The sequence below is a fragment of the Pristis pectinata genome, chromosome 4 (genome assembly GCF_009764475.1).
Source record: "Pristis pectinata isolate sPriPec2 chromosome 4, sPriPec2.1.pri, whole genome shotgun sequence".
NCBI lineage: Eukaryota > Metazoa > Chordata > Chondrichthyes > Rhinopristiformes > Pristidae > Pristis > Pristis pectinata.
Window position 1 is genome coordinate 6679875 of NC_067408.1, and position 17811 is coordinate 6697685.

Sequence of the window (17811 nt, forward strand, 5' to 3'; positions counted from 1 at the left end):
TAAACATACAGTACAGAACACTTGCCTGCAACATAATTGACTTCCAGTACAGTAATCTTACGGGGCTGGGTGCCACAATTCCACACATAATCATCCGTAAATTTCTTTAGATTCAGGTCATTCCATTTTGAAATGCTTGTCTTTAACTAGTGTTTGGAAATAGGTGTCACTAAGTCAGTAATTTCTTTTTTGCTCAGCGATAATTGCCCTGGTGCACGTTGTTCTGAAGGACCCTCCTGTCCCATCATGAGCGGAGTAGAAGAGTGCTCTCACTTTAATGTCTTGGAGTGAGTTCCATGGTTTTAACTCAGTGGTTATGAAGGAACAATGACATGGCTTCAAGCAGGGTAATGTGACACGAATTTGTGGTGCTGTCACTGCACTGTTACTCGTGAAGCTCTTGGTTCGAGAGTGTGAAACCTTGGAAATGTTTCTGAAGTGGTATCAGTGATTTCTGGTCGTGCATTCTGTGGCAGACTGCATGAATATCTAAAGTATTTTATGCACTGCGAATCAGCCTGGAAGATTTGTTCTGGACACTATGCAACTTCCTGTGTGTTGTTGAATTTAACTATAAAAGCAAATGGAGAATATTCCAACAAAATTCTGATTACCTCCTTCGTAGCGGTGGAGATGCTACGGAGAACTTCCAAAGCCCATAGAAACCAAAGATGTGGTCTCCTTTCGCAGTCAGAGTAGGTACGTAGCCAGTTCAAATGTTTCTGATAAATTGTGAGATTTAACTGAAGATGACATGGGATTTTGTCATCCTGTTATTTCCTTATGTACTCATTGTTCTGCTAATCAAGCTGAAGGTTTTGATCTGAATGACGTTGAGAATTCTGGGTGTTGTTAAAGTAAGACGTCCAGGTATTTGGAAAATATACAAGCAAAATACTGATTTGGGACTTCGAAGTGGCAGAAGACCAGATGAACACCTTGAAAGCCAACTTCTGGTGTCCTGTCATAACCATAGTACTTATGTTGCTAGTTCAGTCGTTTCTAATACATGGTGAAACCCATATTAATATGAGGTTGATTCACTGATGGTGGTGTGATTTAATTCGAGGAGAAATGGTTATCATACCTGTTGCTAAGGATGGCCAAAGCCGAGCAATTGTGTTATCTATGAATGTTACCTCAGTTAAAAGTCAAAGCATCAACATTGTGTAGACATTGTTCCAAGTGGGTACGGATTGCCTCCTTATCTGAATATATATATCAGCATCGTGTGGTCAGCAGGAAACTTTCCCATACATAATATTGTGCTGATATTTGATGAAGTGTCGGGGATGGAAGAGTCCACGCAGAGTCCCAAGGAATTCCTGTAGAGATGCTTTGCTTTTGGGATTAGCAGACTTCAACGATCAAAGTTATGCAAGGCCAGTGTTTTACCCATCCCACGTTGCCCTTGAAAATGTGGCGGAGAAACATATTCATGAACCAATGTGGTCCTTGTGCTGATGGATCTCTCGTAAAGCTATTGCCTCAGAAGTTCCAAGATTTAGATCCTGTATCAGTGAAGGAATGGTGATGTATGATTCATAGTAAAAGTTAGTAATATAGCAGTAATTACACCAGAAATTTTTAAAGTGCCTGAGAGAATATTGATTTCCGAGTCAGTAGATTAGTATTGTGTAAATTAATCCTGCGATCATTTCTGGAGTAATGCCTATAGATCTGGTCTAATATCAGGACAGTAAAGTGATTCAATGGTAGACATGATGGCAATCTGGTTTAGATTTTTAAACAAAGGCAATCACATCAGCTTTTGCTTCAGAAAAAAGCTATGGAGAGCATTTGCATGCAAGCCCTTAAATTATGAAAAGCAATTGATAAAATCAAAGTTACTTGGTTATTTCTTGTGGCATTCAGGGATATAAACATACTTGTTTTGGAAATGAAATGACTATTAACCTGTGAGTTTGAAATGATGCAGAAAGAGGTTATTCCCCTTGGCATTGCAGTTGTATTTTATTTGATTTGGTTCTACTCAAAGCGGGGGGGGGGGGGGGGGTGGAGGGAGACGGAAGTGTTCCATGAGTATTAATTAACAGGTAACCACCATTGTAAAACAACGAAGAAACAAATGTACACGGAGGATGCATGTGATTAGATATTCAGCAAGACGAGTTGGTTGTTCAGTTTCATCATGTTCCTGAAGGCTTTTGTTTACACTTGATCGTTCAGATATTCACTGCATCGTAGTTCCTGAAACTATGGTTCCGGAGCTAGATTTCCGCAAAAATCTGAATCATGTAAAATGCTGAAAGAAATTTCATTTGCGCAGTAATAAATGAAACAGCTCTGCATTAAATTAAGGAATTCTTGCTTTAAGAAACGAGATGCATTCTAATTGGTCAGTTTTTGTCCACCAATCAGAAGCTAAGAAGTAACTGGTGATCTGCACAGCCCTGTTCAGTACACAGCCGCCATTGAGTAAGATCAGACGCCGTTTAAACTGGATAACCAGAAGCTCCGGAGGATCTGTGCGCGATTTGTTTCGAATTGGAGACAACATGAGAACATTTAAATAAAAGCATTCGAACAATTCGCAACAGAGGTAAAGGTATTTTCTGCATCGGATTCGTCCCATTTAAATCAAATCGCTGTTGGAAGGCTTTGTCTCGGGTTGAAACCATTGGAATGATTTCTCCTGGAAATGAAAGATACCATACACTGGCTGGTGAAATACCAACTGCTTTACTGCATGTTCACTTCTTGGGATTTTGTTTGTGGCCAGATTCGTTATTCTGTTCCCGAGGAATTGCAAGTAGGTGCCTTTGTTGGGAATATCGCCATTGATTTGGGGTTAGATTTAAAGCAGCTGTCGGCTCGCAGTTTACGGGTGGCGCCCAGTCCGAGGAAGCAGTATGTTGACGTAAGTTTGGAGAATGGGATTTTATTTGTGAATGAAAAAATCGACAGGGAACAGCTTTGCGGAACGAGCACCGAATGCGTTTTATCCTTCAACGTTGTGCTTGAAAATCCCCTCAGTCTGCACCAGGTGGAAGTGGAGATTCTCGATGTAAATGACAACGCTCCCAGTTTTCCCCAAAACCAGATCCGCCTGGCAATCGCTGAGATTATGGCACCGGGAGCGCGATTCCCCCTCGAAGCCGCACACGATCCGGACATTGGAACAAACTCCTTACAGTCATATCAGCTCCTTCCCAATGAGTACTTTATTCTTGATGTGCAAGTACGCGATAGAATAGGGATGTTCCCGGTGTTAGTGCTGCAGAGGGCCTTGGACAGAGAAACGATATCGACCCATCACTTAACGCTGCTTGCCAAAGACGGCGGAGTCCCTTTGAGATCGGGCAAGGTCCAGGTAACAATCACGGTGAAGGATGCGAACGACAACGCTCCTGTTTTCTCGCAATCGGTTTATAAGACTAATCTGTTGGAATCAGCTCCCATAGGAACTCTGATTATTACATTAAACGCCACTGATTTGGACGACGGCCGGAATGGTGAGATAACGTATGCCCTCAGCACCCATAGTTCAGCTGAAGTTCGTGCATTAGTTGCCGTGAATTCCAGAACTGGTGAAATCAGACTGAGGGGGCATTTAGACTATGAACAAATCAAAACATTTATGATTAATATGCAAGCAGTAGATAATGGTCATCACGCAATGTCTCAGCACTGTGATGTGTTGGTGGATGTTATCGATGTGAATGACAACGCTCCTGAGCTGTCGTTGACATCCTTGTCAGATTCCGTAGCAGAAAATGCTCCAATTGGAACTATTGTCGCCTTGCTCAGTGCAGAAGATAAGGATTCCGGGCAAAATGGGCAAGTACAATGTCAAATTCCGAATGAACTACCCTTTAAGTTAGATTCATCGATAAAGAACAATTGGAAACTGCTCATACAACATACGCTAGATCGTGAAACTACCTCCAGCTATGACATTACTGTAACTTGCACAGATGCAGGGCACCCTCCCCTCACATCCAAGAAAACCATCCGTATGAAGGTTCAGATGTAAACGATAACGCGCCAAGGTTTACGCCAGCCCGTATACACGGCAAGGGTCATGGAAAACAACGTCATTGGGGATTCCATATTCTCCCTGACAGCCTTCGATCCTGACACAGGACAGAATGCCCGACTGAACTTTACTATCCTTAACTCATCCGCAGCCAAATATGTCTCTATCAACTCACAGACTGGTGTCATATTTGCTCAGAGATCGTTTGACTACGAACAATTGAAAAACTTCCAGATCCAAGTTCGGGTGCAGGATTCTGGAGACCCGCCCCTCAGCAGTAACGTTACAATAGATGTTGTTATCCTTGATCAGAACGATAATGCCCCAGTGATCGTGCATCCTTTACCCCAGTACGGCTCAACAGCAATGGAGACAATATCCAGGTTTGCTGAACCGGGATATCTGGTTGTCAAGGTATCAGCTACTGACGCCGACGCTGGTCAGAATGCCCATCTGTCTTACCACATTTTTCAGGCTACCCATCGCGATCTATTCACTATTGCAGAAAACACGGGGGATGTTTGGACTATCCGTGGTATTGGGAGCAAGGATGCTTCAAAACAAAGGCTGGTGATTGTGGTAAAGGACAACGGAACGCCCTCACTTTCAGCCACAGTAACCATAGTATTATCTGTGACAGGGGGTGAAACGATCTCCAGTGCCACCAGTTTATCTGAAAATCGTGACTTCTCTCCTGATCTGAATCTTTACTTAGTCATTGCATTAGGGACCACATCCATCATTTTCCTCGTGATTTTAATTTTGCTGGCTGTTAAAGTTCACAAGAACAGAAATAACGTAGGAATCCAATACAGTTCTCTGAATGTCTGTTGTTGTTACGAAACAAGAAATTCCCTAAATGGAATTCAAAAGGCCAGCAGAAGCCTTCACATACCACCGAACTATGTTGAGGTATTCGGAGGTGATCCACTTTCTCAGAGTTTCCGTTACGAGTCGTGTTCAACACTGCAGTCTGTGAAGAGAGACTTCACGACTCCTCAAACGTGCGGACAATCGACTGCTATTTCCCATGCCCAGAAGCAACCTATTGGGAAAGAGAATGCAGGAATGGGGAACTCTGACATGTACAACTGCAATACAAATAATGAGGTGAGGTACTTCTCAAAAGAAAATAAATCGTTTTGGAAACTCGGGACATTGAGTTTACAGAGACGAGTTTAATATCTAGTACAAAATGTCTTTGTGCATACTGATTTTGATCCACAATTCTAATTGTCATGTTTTTTTCAATTCTAATTGTTCAGCTCTTTGTACGAAAATATGTAACTCCAATACGTTGCTACACCATGTCGTGGACGCCTCTATGTTTCTATTACGATTTCTCTCCCAACTGAAGTTTATCGAAGTATTCAGTGACTGTAAAATCTGGGCCATTGACCTCGAGTATGCTGTTACACGTGCTTGTTGAAAGTACTTCATTTGAAAGCCGCAGTTATTCCCACATTTACTTGGTCACTTTGTACTTAAAACCCAAAGGAAAAAAAAAAACATGTAGATGCTGGAAAGCGGAACTAAAATAATCACTAAATACTGAAAATACAGCAACATCTGTGGAGTAAGAACCAAGAGTCCACGTTTCTGGCCGATGATCTTAAATCAGAAGTCGATGTAAGGTGATCAGTCTGGAAAGTTATATTTGGGGTTCTCTCCATCAGTGCTGCTTGGCATGATAAGTATTTCCATACTTTATATGTTCTTGTTTTATCTCTTAAGTATCTAAAGTAGTGTGTGCACTGCTAATCAACCTGGAAGCTTCGTTCTGGGCACGATGGAACTCTCTAAATGTTGTTGGAGTTAGCTGTCCAATCCTGTGGGGAATATTACAGTAAGATTCTAATTACCTCCTTAGTGTTGGAAAGTCTATGAAAAGCTCCCAAAGCCCACAGAAAAAAAAAAGCATGTGGTGTCCTGTCACACCCAAAGTCTGCATGTAACTAATTAAAATGTTTCTGATAAATGGTGAAGCATATCTTAGTTGGTAATGGGATTTTGTCAAGCTGTTATTTCCTTCTGTCTTTGCGGAACTGGGAGAGAATTTGGAGAAATATCACTGGGAAATTGCAGTGTACTCTGCTGTGGCATGAATGAACATGTGTAAGGCATATTATGTACTGCTAATCAGGCTGAAAGCTTTTATCTGCATCGAGTCGAGTATTATGGGTGTTGTTCCATTTACATATTCATGTATTTGGAAAATATTCGAGTAAATTTCTGATTTGCGGCCTTCAAATGGAAGAAGACAATAGGAACCCCCTGAAGTCCAAATTCTGGTGCCCTGTCGTAACCATAGCATTTATGTTGCTCGTTCAGTAGTTTCTGATAAATGGTGAAACCCATGTTAATAGGATAGGGATTCAATGATGGCGAAGTGAGTTAATTCCAGGTGACGTAGTTGTCATACCGTTTGCTGGGGATGGGCAATGCTGAGAAATTGTTATATATGAATGTTACCTCAGTTAAAAGTCAAAGTATCAACACTGTAGAGCTTGTTCCAAGTGGGTATGGACGGCCTCCTCATCTCAGGAATGTTGAATATAAATTAACATCGTGTGGTCACCAGCAAACTTTCACACACATAATACTGTGCAGATATTTTGGGAAGTGTCCGAGATAGAAGGTCCACGCAGAGTCCCCAGGAATTACTGTGGAGATGCTTTACTTTTGGGATTAGCAGTCTTCAGCGATCAAAGTTATGCTCATTTGTGTCTTAGATATGGGTGTCACAGGCAAGGCCATTATTTCCCGTAAAGTGATTGCATAAGAAGCCCGACGATTTAGTTCCATTATCAGTGAAGGAAAGGTGATATATGATTCATAGTCAAAGTTAAACTTATAGCAGTAATGAAACCAGAGAATGTTAAAGTACCTGGGAAAATATTGTTGTTCAAGTCAGTAGAGTAGCATTACACAAATTAATTCTCTGAACAGTTCTGGGGGTATGGCGATTAGACTAGACCACAGATCCGAAAGAGATTTAATGGTAGTCATGATGGCATTCTGGTTTACATTTTATACAAAGGCAATCACATTAGCTTTTCCTTTCTAAAAAAAAAGGCTATGGAGAGCATTGCTATGCTTGCCCTTAATTATGATCAGCTATGGATAAAATCGAAGTCACTCGGCTATTTATTGTGGATACCAGGGGATATCAATAAAATTGTTTTAGAAGTGAAATTAGTATTGATTTATTCGTTTGAAAATGAAACACAAAGAGGTTATTCCTCTTGGAATTGCAGTAGTATTTTGTTTGATTTGGTTCTATTCAAAGGAGGGGACGAGAGTGTTCCTTGAGTATTAATTAACGGTGACCACAATTGTAAAACCACGATGGAACAAATATACATGGAACATGCATCAAATTAGTTACTCAGGAAGACAAGTTAAGTTGTTCAGTTTGATCACGTTTCTGAAGACTTTTATTTCATATTTGATCTTTAAGGCATTCGCTGCATTGTAGTTCAAAATACGGATCTGGAACTAAATTACCGCAAACATCTGAATCAACTAAAATGCTCAAAGAAATTTCAATTGTACAGTAATAAATAGAACAACTCTGTGCCAAAGGAAGCACTTCTTGCTTTAAGAAATGAGCTGATTTCTAATTGGTCAGATATGAATGTTAAATGTCCACCAATCAGAAGCTGAGATGTGACTAGTGATCTGCACAGCCCCCTTCAATACCCAGCCGCCATCGCGTAAGATCAGACGCCGTGAAAACTGGATAGCCAGCAGCTCCGGAGAATTTGTGCACGATTCGTTTCGAACTGGAGTCAACATGAGAAATCAAATGAAAACAATAGAACAATTTGCAAAAAGGTACAGATATTTTCTGCATCGTTTTTGTCCCATTTAAATCAAATCGCTGTTAAAAGGCTTTGTCTCAGTTTGAAACCATTGGAATGATTTCTCCTGGAAATGAGAGACAATATAAACTGGTTGGTGAAATACCAACTGTTTTGTTCTTTGTTCTCCCGCTGGAATCTTGTTTATGGGCAGATTCGTTATTCTGTTCCCGAGGAATTGCAAGTAGGTGCCTTTGTTGGGAATATCGCCATTGATTTGGGGTTAGATTTAAAGCAGCTGTCGGCTCGCAGTTTACGGGTGGCGCCCAGTCCGAGGAAGCAGTATGTTGACGTAAATTTGGAGAACGGGATTTTATTTGTGAATGAAATAATCGACAGGGAACAACTTTGCGGGCCGAGCACCGAATGCGTTTTAACCTTCAACGTTGTGCTTGAAAATCCCCTCAGTCTGCACCAGGTGGAAGTGGAGATTCTCGATGTAAATGACAACGCTCCGAGTTTTCCCCAAAACCAGATCCGCCTGGCAATCTCCGAGATTATGGCACCGGGAGCGCGATTCCCCCTCGACGCCGCACACGATCCGGACATTGGAACAAACTCCTTACAGTCATACCAGCTCCTTCCGAATGAATATTTCATTCTTGATGTACAAGAACGCGATAGGATAGGAAAGTTACCCCTGTTAGTTCTGCAGAGGGCTTTGGACAGAGAAATGATATCAATCCACGAGTTAACGCTGCTTGCCGAAGACGGCGGGGTTCCTGTGAGGTCGGGCAAGGTCCAGGTAACAATCACGGTGAAGGATGCGAACGACAACGCTCCTGTTTTCTCGCAGTCGGTCTATAAGGTAAATATGTTGGAATCCTCTCCCATAGGAACGCTGATTTTTACATTAAACGCCACTGATTTGGACGATGGCGCTAATGGAGAGATAACGTATGCTCTGAGCAGTCATAATTCAGCTGAAGTTCTTGAATTAGTAGGCGTGAATTCCAGAACTGGTGAAATCAGACTGAGGGGGCATTTGGACTTTGAAAAAACCAAAACATTTGTGATAAATGTACAAGCAGTAGACAATGGCGATCACGCAGTGCCTCAGCAGTGTGATGTGTTGGTCGACGTTATCGATGTGAATGACAACGCTCCTGATCTGTCGTTGACATCCTTGTCAAATGCCGTGGCAGAAAATGCTCCAACTGGAACTATCGTTGCCTTGCTCAGTGCAGAAGATAAGGATTCCGGGCAAAATGGGCAAGTACAATGTCAAATTCCGAACAAACTGCCCTTTAAGTTAGATTCAACTGTAAAGAACAATTGGAAACTGCTTATACAAGATATGCTGGACCGTGAAACTACCTCCAGGTATGACATTACTGTAACTTGCACAGATGCCGGGAACCCTCCCCTCACATCCAAGAAAACGATCCGTATGGAAGTTTCAGATGTGAATGATAACGCGCCAAGGTTTACACACCTCGTATACACGGCAAGAGTCATGGAAAACAACGTTATAGGACATTCAATATTCTCCTTGACAGCCTTCGATCCAGACACAGGACAGAATGCCCAGCTGAAGTTTACTATCCTGAACTCATCCGCAGCCCCATATGTCTCCATCAACTCACAGACTGGTGTCATATTTGCTCAGAGATCGTTTGACTACGAACAATTGAAAAACTTCCAGATCCAAGTTCGGGTGCAGGATTCTGGAGACCCGCCCCTCACCAGTAACGTTACAATAGATGTTGTTATCCTTGATCAGAACGATAATGCCCCAGTGATCGTGCATCCCTTACCCGAATACGGGTCAACAGCAATGGAGACAATATCCAGGTTTGCTGAACCGGGATACCTCGTTGTCAAGGTATCAGCTACTGACGCTGACGCTGGTCAGAATGCCCGTCTGTCTTACCAGATTTTTCAGGCTACCCATCGCGATCTGTTCACTATTTCAGCAGACACGGGGGAAGTTTGGACTATCCGTGCTATGGAGAGTAAGGATGCTTCAAAACAAAGGCTGGTGATTGTGGTAAAAGATAAGGGAACGCCCTCACTTTCAGCCACAGTAACAATAGTATTATCTGTGACAGGAGGTGAAACGATCTCCAGTTCCACCGGTTTATCTGAAGATCGTGACTTTACACCTGATCTGAATCTTTACTTAGTCATTGCATTAGGGACCACATCCATCATTTTCCTCGTGATTTTAATTTTCCTGGCTATTAAAGTTCATAAAAACAGAAATGGCATGGGATGCCAATACAGCTCTCTGAATGTTTGTTGCTGTTACGAAACGAGGAATTCTCTAAATGGAATTCAAAAAGCCAGCAGAAGCCTTCAGATACCACCGAACTATGTTGAGGTATTCGGAGGTGATCCACTTTCTCAGAGTTTCCGTTATGAGTCGTGTTCAACATTGCAGTCTGTGAAGAGAGACTTCACGTCTCCTCAAACGTGCGGGCCATCTGTAGCCATTTCATATGCCCAGAAGAAACCCATTGGGAAAGAGAATGAGGGAATGCTGAACTCTGACATCTACAACTGCAACACAAATACTGAGGTGAGCTTCTTCGCAAAAGAAAAAAACGTTTTGGAAACTCGGGCCATTGCGATAACTGGGACGAAATTAATATCTATGTCAAAATGCCTTTTGTGCATACTGATTTTGATCCACATGCCTAATTACCATGTATTCTTTTTATTCTAATTGTTCAGGTGTTTTTACGAATATATGTAAGTCTAATGCGTTGCAACACCAGGTCTTGGAAGCCCTTTTGATTACCTTACAACTTTCCATCCGAAACGAAGTTTATGGAAGTACTGAGTGACTGTTTAATCTGGCCCATATTTTTTACCACTTATATTTTAACTGCCTTACAAGAGACCTCGACAATACTGTTGCACATGCTTGTTGTGAGTACTTCGTTTGAAAGCAGCAGTTCATTCCAGATGTATTAGGGCACTTTGTACTTACAACCCGGAGGAGAAAAAACATGTAGATGCTGGAAAGCGGAACTAAAAAAATCACTACGTACTGAAGGCACTGCAACATTTGTGGAGCGAGAACCAAGAGTCCACGTTTCCGGCCGATGACCTTAAATCAGAAGTCGATGTAAGGTGATCAGTCTGGAAAGTTATATTTGGGATTCTCTCCATCAGTGTTGCTTGGCATGATGAGCATTTCTATAGTTTTTGTGTTCTAATTTTATGTCTGAAGTATGTAAAGTACTTTATGCACTGCTAATCAACCTGGAAGCATCTTTTTTAACGCTGTGGAACTCTCTAAGTGTTGTTGGAGTTACCTATCCAGTCTAATGGAGAATATTCCAAGAAGATTCTGATTACTTCCTTAGTGTTGGAAAGTCCATGAAAAGCTCCAAAGCCCACACAAAAAAAAAACATGCGGTATCCTGTCACAGCCAAAGTATGTATGCAGCTAATTATTTTTTTTCTGATAAATAGTAAAGTATATCTTAGTTGGTTACGGGATTTTCCCTAGCTGTTATTTCCTTATGCACTTGCATTTCTTCGTTGGCCGGATCTTGGAGAGAATTTTGAAAAATATTACTGGCATATTGCAGTGTACTCTGCAATAGCATGAATGAACATGTGTAAGGCATATTATGTACTGCTAATCAGGCTGAATGCTTTGGTCTGGATGGAGTCGAGTATTCTGCGTGTTGTTCCAGTTACATGTTGAGGTACTTGGGAATATTCGAGCAAACTTCTGATTTGCGGCATTCAAATGGCAGAAGACAAGAGGAACCCTCTGAAGTCCAAATTCTGGTGCCCTGTCGTAACCATAGCACTCATGTTGCTCGTTCAGTAGTTTCTGATAAATGGTGAAACCCATGTCAATAGGGTGTGGAGTCAATGATGGCAATGTGAGTTAATTCGAGGATAAATGGCTGACATATCTATTGCTGAGGATGGCCAATGCCTAGCAATTGTGTTGTTTACGAACGTTGCCTCAGTTAAAAGGCAAAGCATCAACAATGTAGAGCTTGTTTCAAGTGTTTACGGACTGCCTCCTTATCTCAGGGATGTTGAATATAAATTAGCATCGTGTGGTCAACAACAAACTTTCCCACACATAATATTGTACAGATATTTTGGGAAGTGTCCGAGATAGAAGGTCCACGCAGAGTCCCCAGGAATTACTGTGGAGATGCTTTACTTTTGGGATTAGCAGTCTTCAGCGATCAAAGTTATGCTCATTTGTCTCTTAGATATTGGTGTCACAGACAAGGCCGTTATCTCCCGTAAAGTGACTGCATAAGAATCTCAACGATTTAGTTCCATTGTTAGTGAAGGAATGGTGATTTATGATTCATAGTCAATGTTAAACGTATGGCAGTAATGAAACCAGAAAATGAAGAACTTGGGAGAAAATTGGTGTTCATGTCAGTAGAGTAGCATTCGGCAAATTAATTCTCCAAACAGTTCTAGAGTACTGCCTATAGATCACTTATAATATAGGAGAGGAAAGAGATTTAATGGTAGGCAAGATGGTATACACAAAGGCAATCGCGTAAGATTTTGCTTTAGAAAAAAAGACTATGGTGATTATTTGCATGCTAGCCCTTACAGTATGAAAAGTTAGGGATAAAATATAAGTCACTCGGCTATTTATTGTGGATACCGGGGGAATAAAAATATAATTGTTTTAGAAATGAAATTACTGTTGAATTATTCGTTAGAAAGTGACTCACAAAGAGGTTATTCCTCTTGGTATAGCAGTTGTATTTTGCTTGATTTGGTTCTCCTCAAAGGAGGGGACGACAGTGTTCCGTAAGTATTAACTAACAGGTGACCACGATTGTAAAACCACGATGGAACCAATACACACGGAGCATGCATGTAATTAGTTATTCAGCAAGACAAGTTACGTTGTTCAGTTTAATCACGTTCCTAAAGGCATTTATTTCATATTTGATCTTTAAGATATTCACTGCATCGTAGTTCCTGAAATTACGATTCTGGAGAAAAATGTCCTCAAAAATCCGAATCATCGAAAATACGGAAGGAAATTTCAATTGTGCAGTATTAAATATTACAACTCTGTGCCAAAGGAAGCACTTCTTGCTTTAAGAAATGAGCTGATTTCTAATTGGTCAGATATGATGGTAACATTGTCCACCAATCAGAAGCTGAGATGTGACTAGTGATCTGCACAGCCCCCTTCAATACCCAGCCGCCATCGCGCAAGATCAGAAGCCGTGAAAACTGGATAGCCAGCAGCTCCGGAGCATTTGTGCACGATTTCTTTCGAACTGGATACAGCATGAGAAATCACATGAAAACAAGAGGGCAATTTTCAAAAAGGTACAGACATTTTCTGCATCGGTTTTGTCCCATTTAAATCAAATCTCTGTGAAAGGCTTTGTCTCGGGTTGAAACCTTTGGAATGATTTCTCCTGGAAATGAGAGACAACATATACTGGTTGGTGAAATACCAACTGTTTTGTTGTTTGTTCACCCGCTGGAATCTTGTTTATGGCCAGATTCGTTATTCTGTTCCCGAGGAATTGCAACTGGGCGCCTTTGTTGGGAATATCGCCATTGATTTGGGGTTAGATTTAAGGCAGCTGTCGGCTCGCAGTTTGCGGGTGGCGCCCAGTCCGAGGAAGCGGTATGTTGACGTAAATTTGGAGAATGGGATTTTATTTGTGAATGAAAAAATAGACAGGGAAGAACTTTGCGGGCCGAGCAAAGACTGCATTTTATCCTTCAACATCGTGCTTGAAAATCCCCTCAGTCTGCACCAGCTGGAAGTGGAGATTCTCGATGTAAATGACAACGCTCCCAGTTTCCCCAAAAGCCAGATCCGCCTGGAAATCTCCGAGATTATGGCAACGGGAGCGCGATTCCCCCTCGATGCCGCACACGATCCGGACATTGGAACTAACTCCTTACGGTCATACCAGCTCCTTCCCAATGAGTATTTCATTCTAGATGTACAAGAACGCGATACGATAGGAAAATTACCTGTGCTAGTACTACAGAGTGCCTTGGATAGAGAAACGATATCGGCCCATCAGTTAACGCTGCTTGCCGAAGACGGCGGGGTCCCTGTGAGGTCGGGCAAGGTCCAGATAACAATCACGGTGAAGGATGCGAACGACAACCCTCCTGTTTTCTCGCAGTCGCTCTATAAGGTCAGTATATTAGAATCGGCTCCCGTAGGAACTCTGATTATTACATTAAACGCCACTGATTTGGACAATGGCCCTAATGGATACATAACGTATGCCCTCAGCAGCCATAATTCAGCTGAAGTTCGTGAATTGGTTGGCGTGAATTCCAAAACTGGGGAAATCAGACTGAAAGGGTATTTAGACTATGAACAAACGAAAACGTTTGTGATTAATATGCAAGTAGTCGATAATGGCCATCCCGCAATGTCTCAGCACTGTGACGTGTTAGTCAATGTTATCGACGTGAATGACAACGCTCCTGACTTGTCGTTGACACCCTTGTCAAATACCGTTGCAGAAAATATTCCAATTGGAACTATCGTCGCACTCCTCAGTGCAGAAGATAAGGATTCTGGACAAAATGGGCAAGTACGATGTCAAATTCCGAATAAACTGCCCTTTAAGTTCGATTCATCTTTAAAGAACAATTGGAAATTGCTTCTACTTCATATGCTGGATCGTGAAACTACCTCCAGCTATGACATTACTGTAACTTGCACAGATGCAGGGCACCCTCCCCTCACATCCAAGAAAACGATCCGTGTGGAAGTTTCAGATGTGAATGATAACGCGCCAAGGCTTACGCAGCCTGTATACTCGGCAAGGGTCATAGAAAACAACGTTATTGGGAATTCCATATTCTCCCTGACAGCCTTCGATCCAGACACAGGACAGAATTCCCGACTGCACTTTACTATCCTGAATTCATCCGCAGCTAAATATGTCTCTATCAACTCACAGACTGGTGTCATGTTTGCTCAGAGATCGTTTGACTACGAACAATTGAAAAACTTCCAGATCCAAGTTCGGGTGCAGGATTCTGGAGACCCGCCCCTCACCAGTAACGCTTCAATAGATGTTGTTATCCTTGATCAGAACGATAATGCCCCAGTGATCGTGAATCCTTTACCACAATACGGGTCAACAGCAATGGAGACAATACCTAGGTTTGCTGAACCGGGATACCTCGTTGTCAAGGTATCAGCTACTGACGCCGACGCTGGTCAGAATGCCCGTCTGTCTTACCACATTTTTCAGGCTACCCATCGCGATCTGTTCACTATTGCAGCAGACACGGGGGAAGTTTGGACTACCCGTGGTATTGGGAGCAAGGATGCTTCAAAACAAAGGCTGGTGATTGTGGTAAAAGATAAGGGAACGCCCTCACTTTCAGCCACAGTAACCATAGTATTATCTGTGACAGGAGGTGAAACGATCTCCAGTGCCACCAGCTTATCTGAAGATCGTGACTTCTCTCCTGATCTGAACCTTTACTTCGTCATTGCATTAGGGACCACATCCATCATTTTCCTCGTGATTTTAATTATCCTGGCTATTACAGTTTATAAAAACAGAAATGGTGTGGGATGCCAATACAGCTCTCTGAATGTCTGTTGCTGTTACAAAACGAGGAATTCTCTAAATGGAATTCAGAAGGCCAGCAGAAGCCTTCAGCTACCACCGAACTATGTTGAGGTATTCGGAGGTGATCCACTTTCCCAGAGTTTCCGTTATGAGTCGTGTTCAACATTGCAGTCTGTGAAGAGACACTTCACTACTCCTCAAACGTGCGGACCATCTGCAGCTATTTTCTCTGCCCAGGGGAAACCGATTGGGAAAGAGAATGCCGGAATGCTAAACACTGACATCTACAACGGCAACACAAATAATAAGGTGAGTTACTTCGCAAAAGAAAACGAAAATTTGGAAACTCCGGCCATTGCTTTAACTTGGATGAATTTAATATCTAGGTCAAAATGTATTTGTGCATACTGATGTTGATCCACATGCCCAATTGCCATGTATACCTTTTACTCTAATTGTTCAGGTCTTTGTACGATTATATGTAACACTAATGCGTTGCTGCATCAGGTCCTGGAAGCCCTATGATTCTCTTACCACTTTCTATCCCAACTGAATTTTGTCGAAGAATTCAGTGACTGTTAAAACTGGCCCGTATTTTCTACAATTTATATTTTGACTATCTTACGAGAGACCTCGAGCATACTGTTGCACATGCTTGTTGTGAGTACTTCGTTTCAAATCAGCAGTTCATCTCAGATTTACTAGGTCACTTTGTACTTAAAACCCGCAGGATAAACCATGTGCGCAGTTTTGGGTCCCGCATCTTAGGACGGATGTGCTGACGTTGGAGAGGGTTCAGAGGAGATTTACGAGAATGATTCCAGGAATGAAAGGGCTTAAGTATGATGAGCGTTTGTCGGCTCTTGGACTGTACTCGCTGGAGTACAGAAGGATGAGAGGGGACCTCGTAGCGACATTTAAAATGTTGACAGGTAAGGATAGAGTAGATGTGGCTAGGCTGTTTCCCTTGGTGGGCGTGTCCAGGACCAGAGGGCACAATCTTAGAATTAGAGGGTACAGTTTCAAGACAGAGATGAGGAGAAGTTTCTTTACCCAGAGGGTGGTGAAATTGTGGAACTCCTTGCCACGCACAGCAGTGGAGGCCAGATCAGTGGGGGTATTCAAGGAGGAGATAGACAGATATCTAAATAGTCAGGGTATCAAGGGATATAGGGATAAGGCTGGCAAATGGGATTAGAATAGTTTTTTTTCTCTCTCTCTTTTTTCCCACCCCATTTCTTTTTCCCTTTTCCTTGGAGCAGACTCGATGGGCCGAATGGCCTGATTCTGCTCCCTTATCTTGTGATCTTGTGATCTTGTGATGTAGATTCTGCAAAGCGGTACTAAAAAATCACTACATTCTTAAAATACATCAACATTTGTGGAGCAAGAACCAAGAGTCCAAGTGTCTGACCGATGACGTTAAATCAGAAGTCGGTTTAAAGTGATCAATTTTGAAAGTTTTATATTTGGGATTCTCTCCATCAGTGCTGCTTGACATGATGAGATTTTCCACACTTTTTATGTTCTTATTTTATATCTAAAGTACTTTATGCACTGCTGATAAACCTGAAAGCTTCGTTCTGGACGCTATGGAACTCTCTAGGTGTTGTTGGAGTTACCTATCGAATCTAATGGAAAATATTCCAACAAGATTCTGATTACTTCATTGTTATTGTTGGAAAGTCTACTGAAAGCTCACAAAGCCCACAGAAACAAAAAATCATGTAATGTCCTGTCACAGCCAAAGTATGTATGCAGCTAATTTAGATGTTTCTGATAAATAGTGAAGTAGGACATGGTGTTTTGTCGAGCTGTTATTTTCTTATGTATTTGCATTTCACCGTTGGTCAGATCTGTGAGAAAATTTGGAGAAATATCACGGGGAAATTGAACTGTACTCTGCGGTGGCATGAATAAACACAACGCACTTTATGTACTGCTAATCAGGCTGAATGCTTTGATCTGGATGGTGTTGAGTATTCTGGGTGCTGCTGCAGTTACATGTTCAATTATTCAGAAAATATTCGAGCAAAATTCTGATTCGTGGCTTTCAAATGGCAGAAGATGTGGAACCCCCTGAAGTCCAAAATCTGGTGCCCAGTCTTAGCCACAGCCCTCAAGTTGCTAGTTCCATAGTTGCTAGTAAATTGTGAAACCCATGTTAATAAGATGTGGATTCAATGATGGAAATGTGAATTAATTCAAGGGGAAGTGGCTATAGTACCTGTTGCTGGGGATGGCCAATGCCTATCAATTGTATCATATTTGAATGTTACCTCGATTAAAAGTCTAAGTATCAACATTTTGCAGAGCTTGTTCAGTGGGTGCGGACTGCAAGGAATGTAGAATATAAATTAGCCTCGTGCAATCAACAACAAACGTTCCCATCATAATATTGTGCTGATATTTTTGGAAGTGTCCG

The 17811-nt window shown here is 41.9% G+C and overlaps 2 protein-coding genes across 11 annotated transcripts in view; both read left to right on the plus strand.

Moving 5' to 3' along the window:
* Window positions 1-17811, plus strand: part of LOC127569075 (protocadherin beta-15-like) — a 212591-nt gene that overhangs the window by 87752 nt on the left and 107028 nt on the right. The window contains exon 1 of one of the 10 annotated variants that reach the window (XM_052013397.1): window positions 7746-10384. The exons of 8 other annotated variants lie outside the window; for them this stretch is intronic. In XM_052013397.1, coding sequence (XP_051869357.1) covers window positions 7937-10384 — 2448 coding nt within the window. In that variant the 5' untranslated portion in view covers window positions 7746-7936. Of the gene's footprint in view, window positions 1-7745; window positions 10385-13100; window positions 15696-17811 lie in introns of those variants that run through there. One more of the 10 variants, XM_052013402.1, reaches the window with a different exon arrangement.
* LOC127569092 (protocadherin gamma-C3-like) lies at window positions 2457-4125 on the plus strand. Its single transcript, XM_052013427.1, has one exon. It carries the CDS (start codon window positions 2663-2665, stop codon window positions 3995-3997), a length of 1335 nt encoding a protein of 444 aa, XP_051869387.1. The 5' UTR covers window positions 2457-2662; the 3' UTR covers window positions 3998-4125.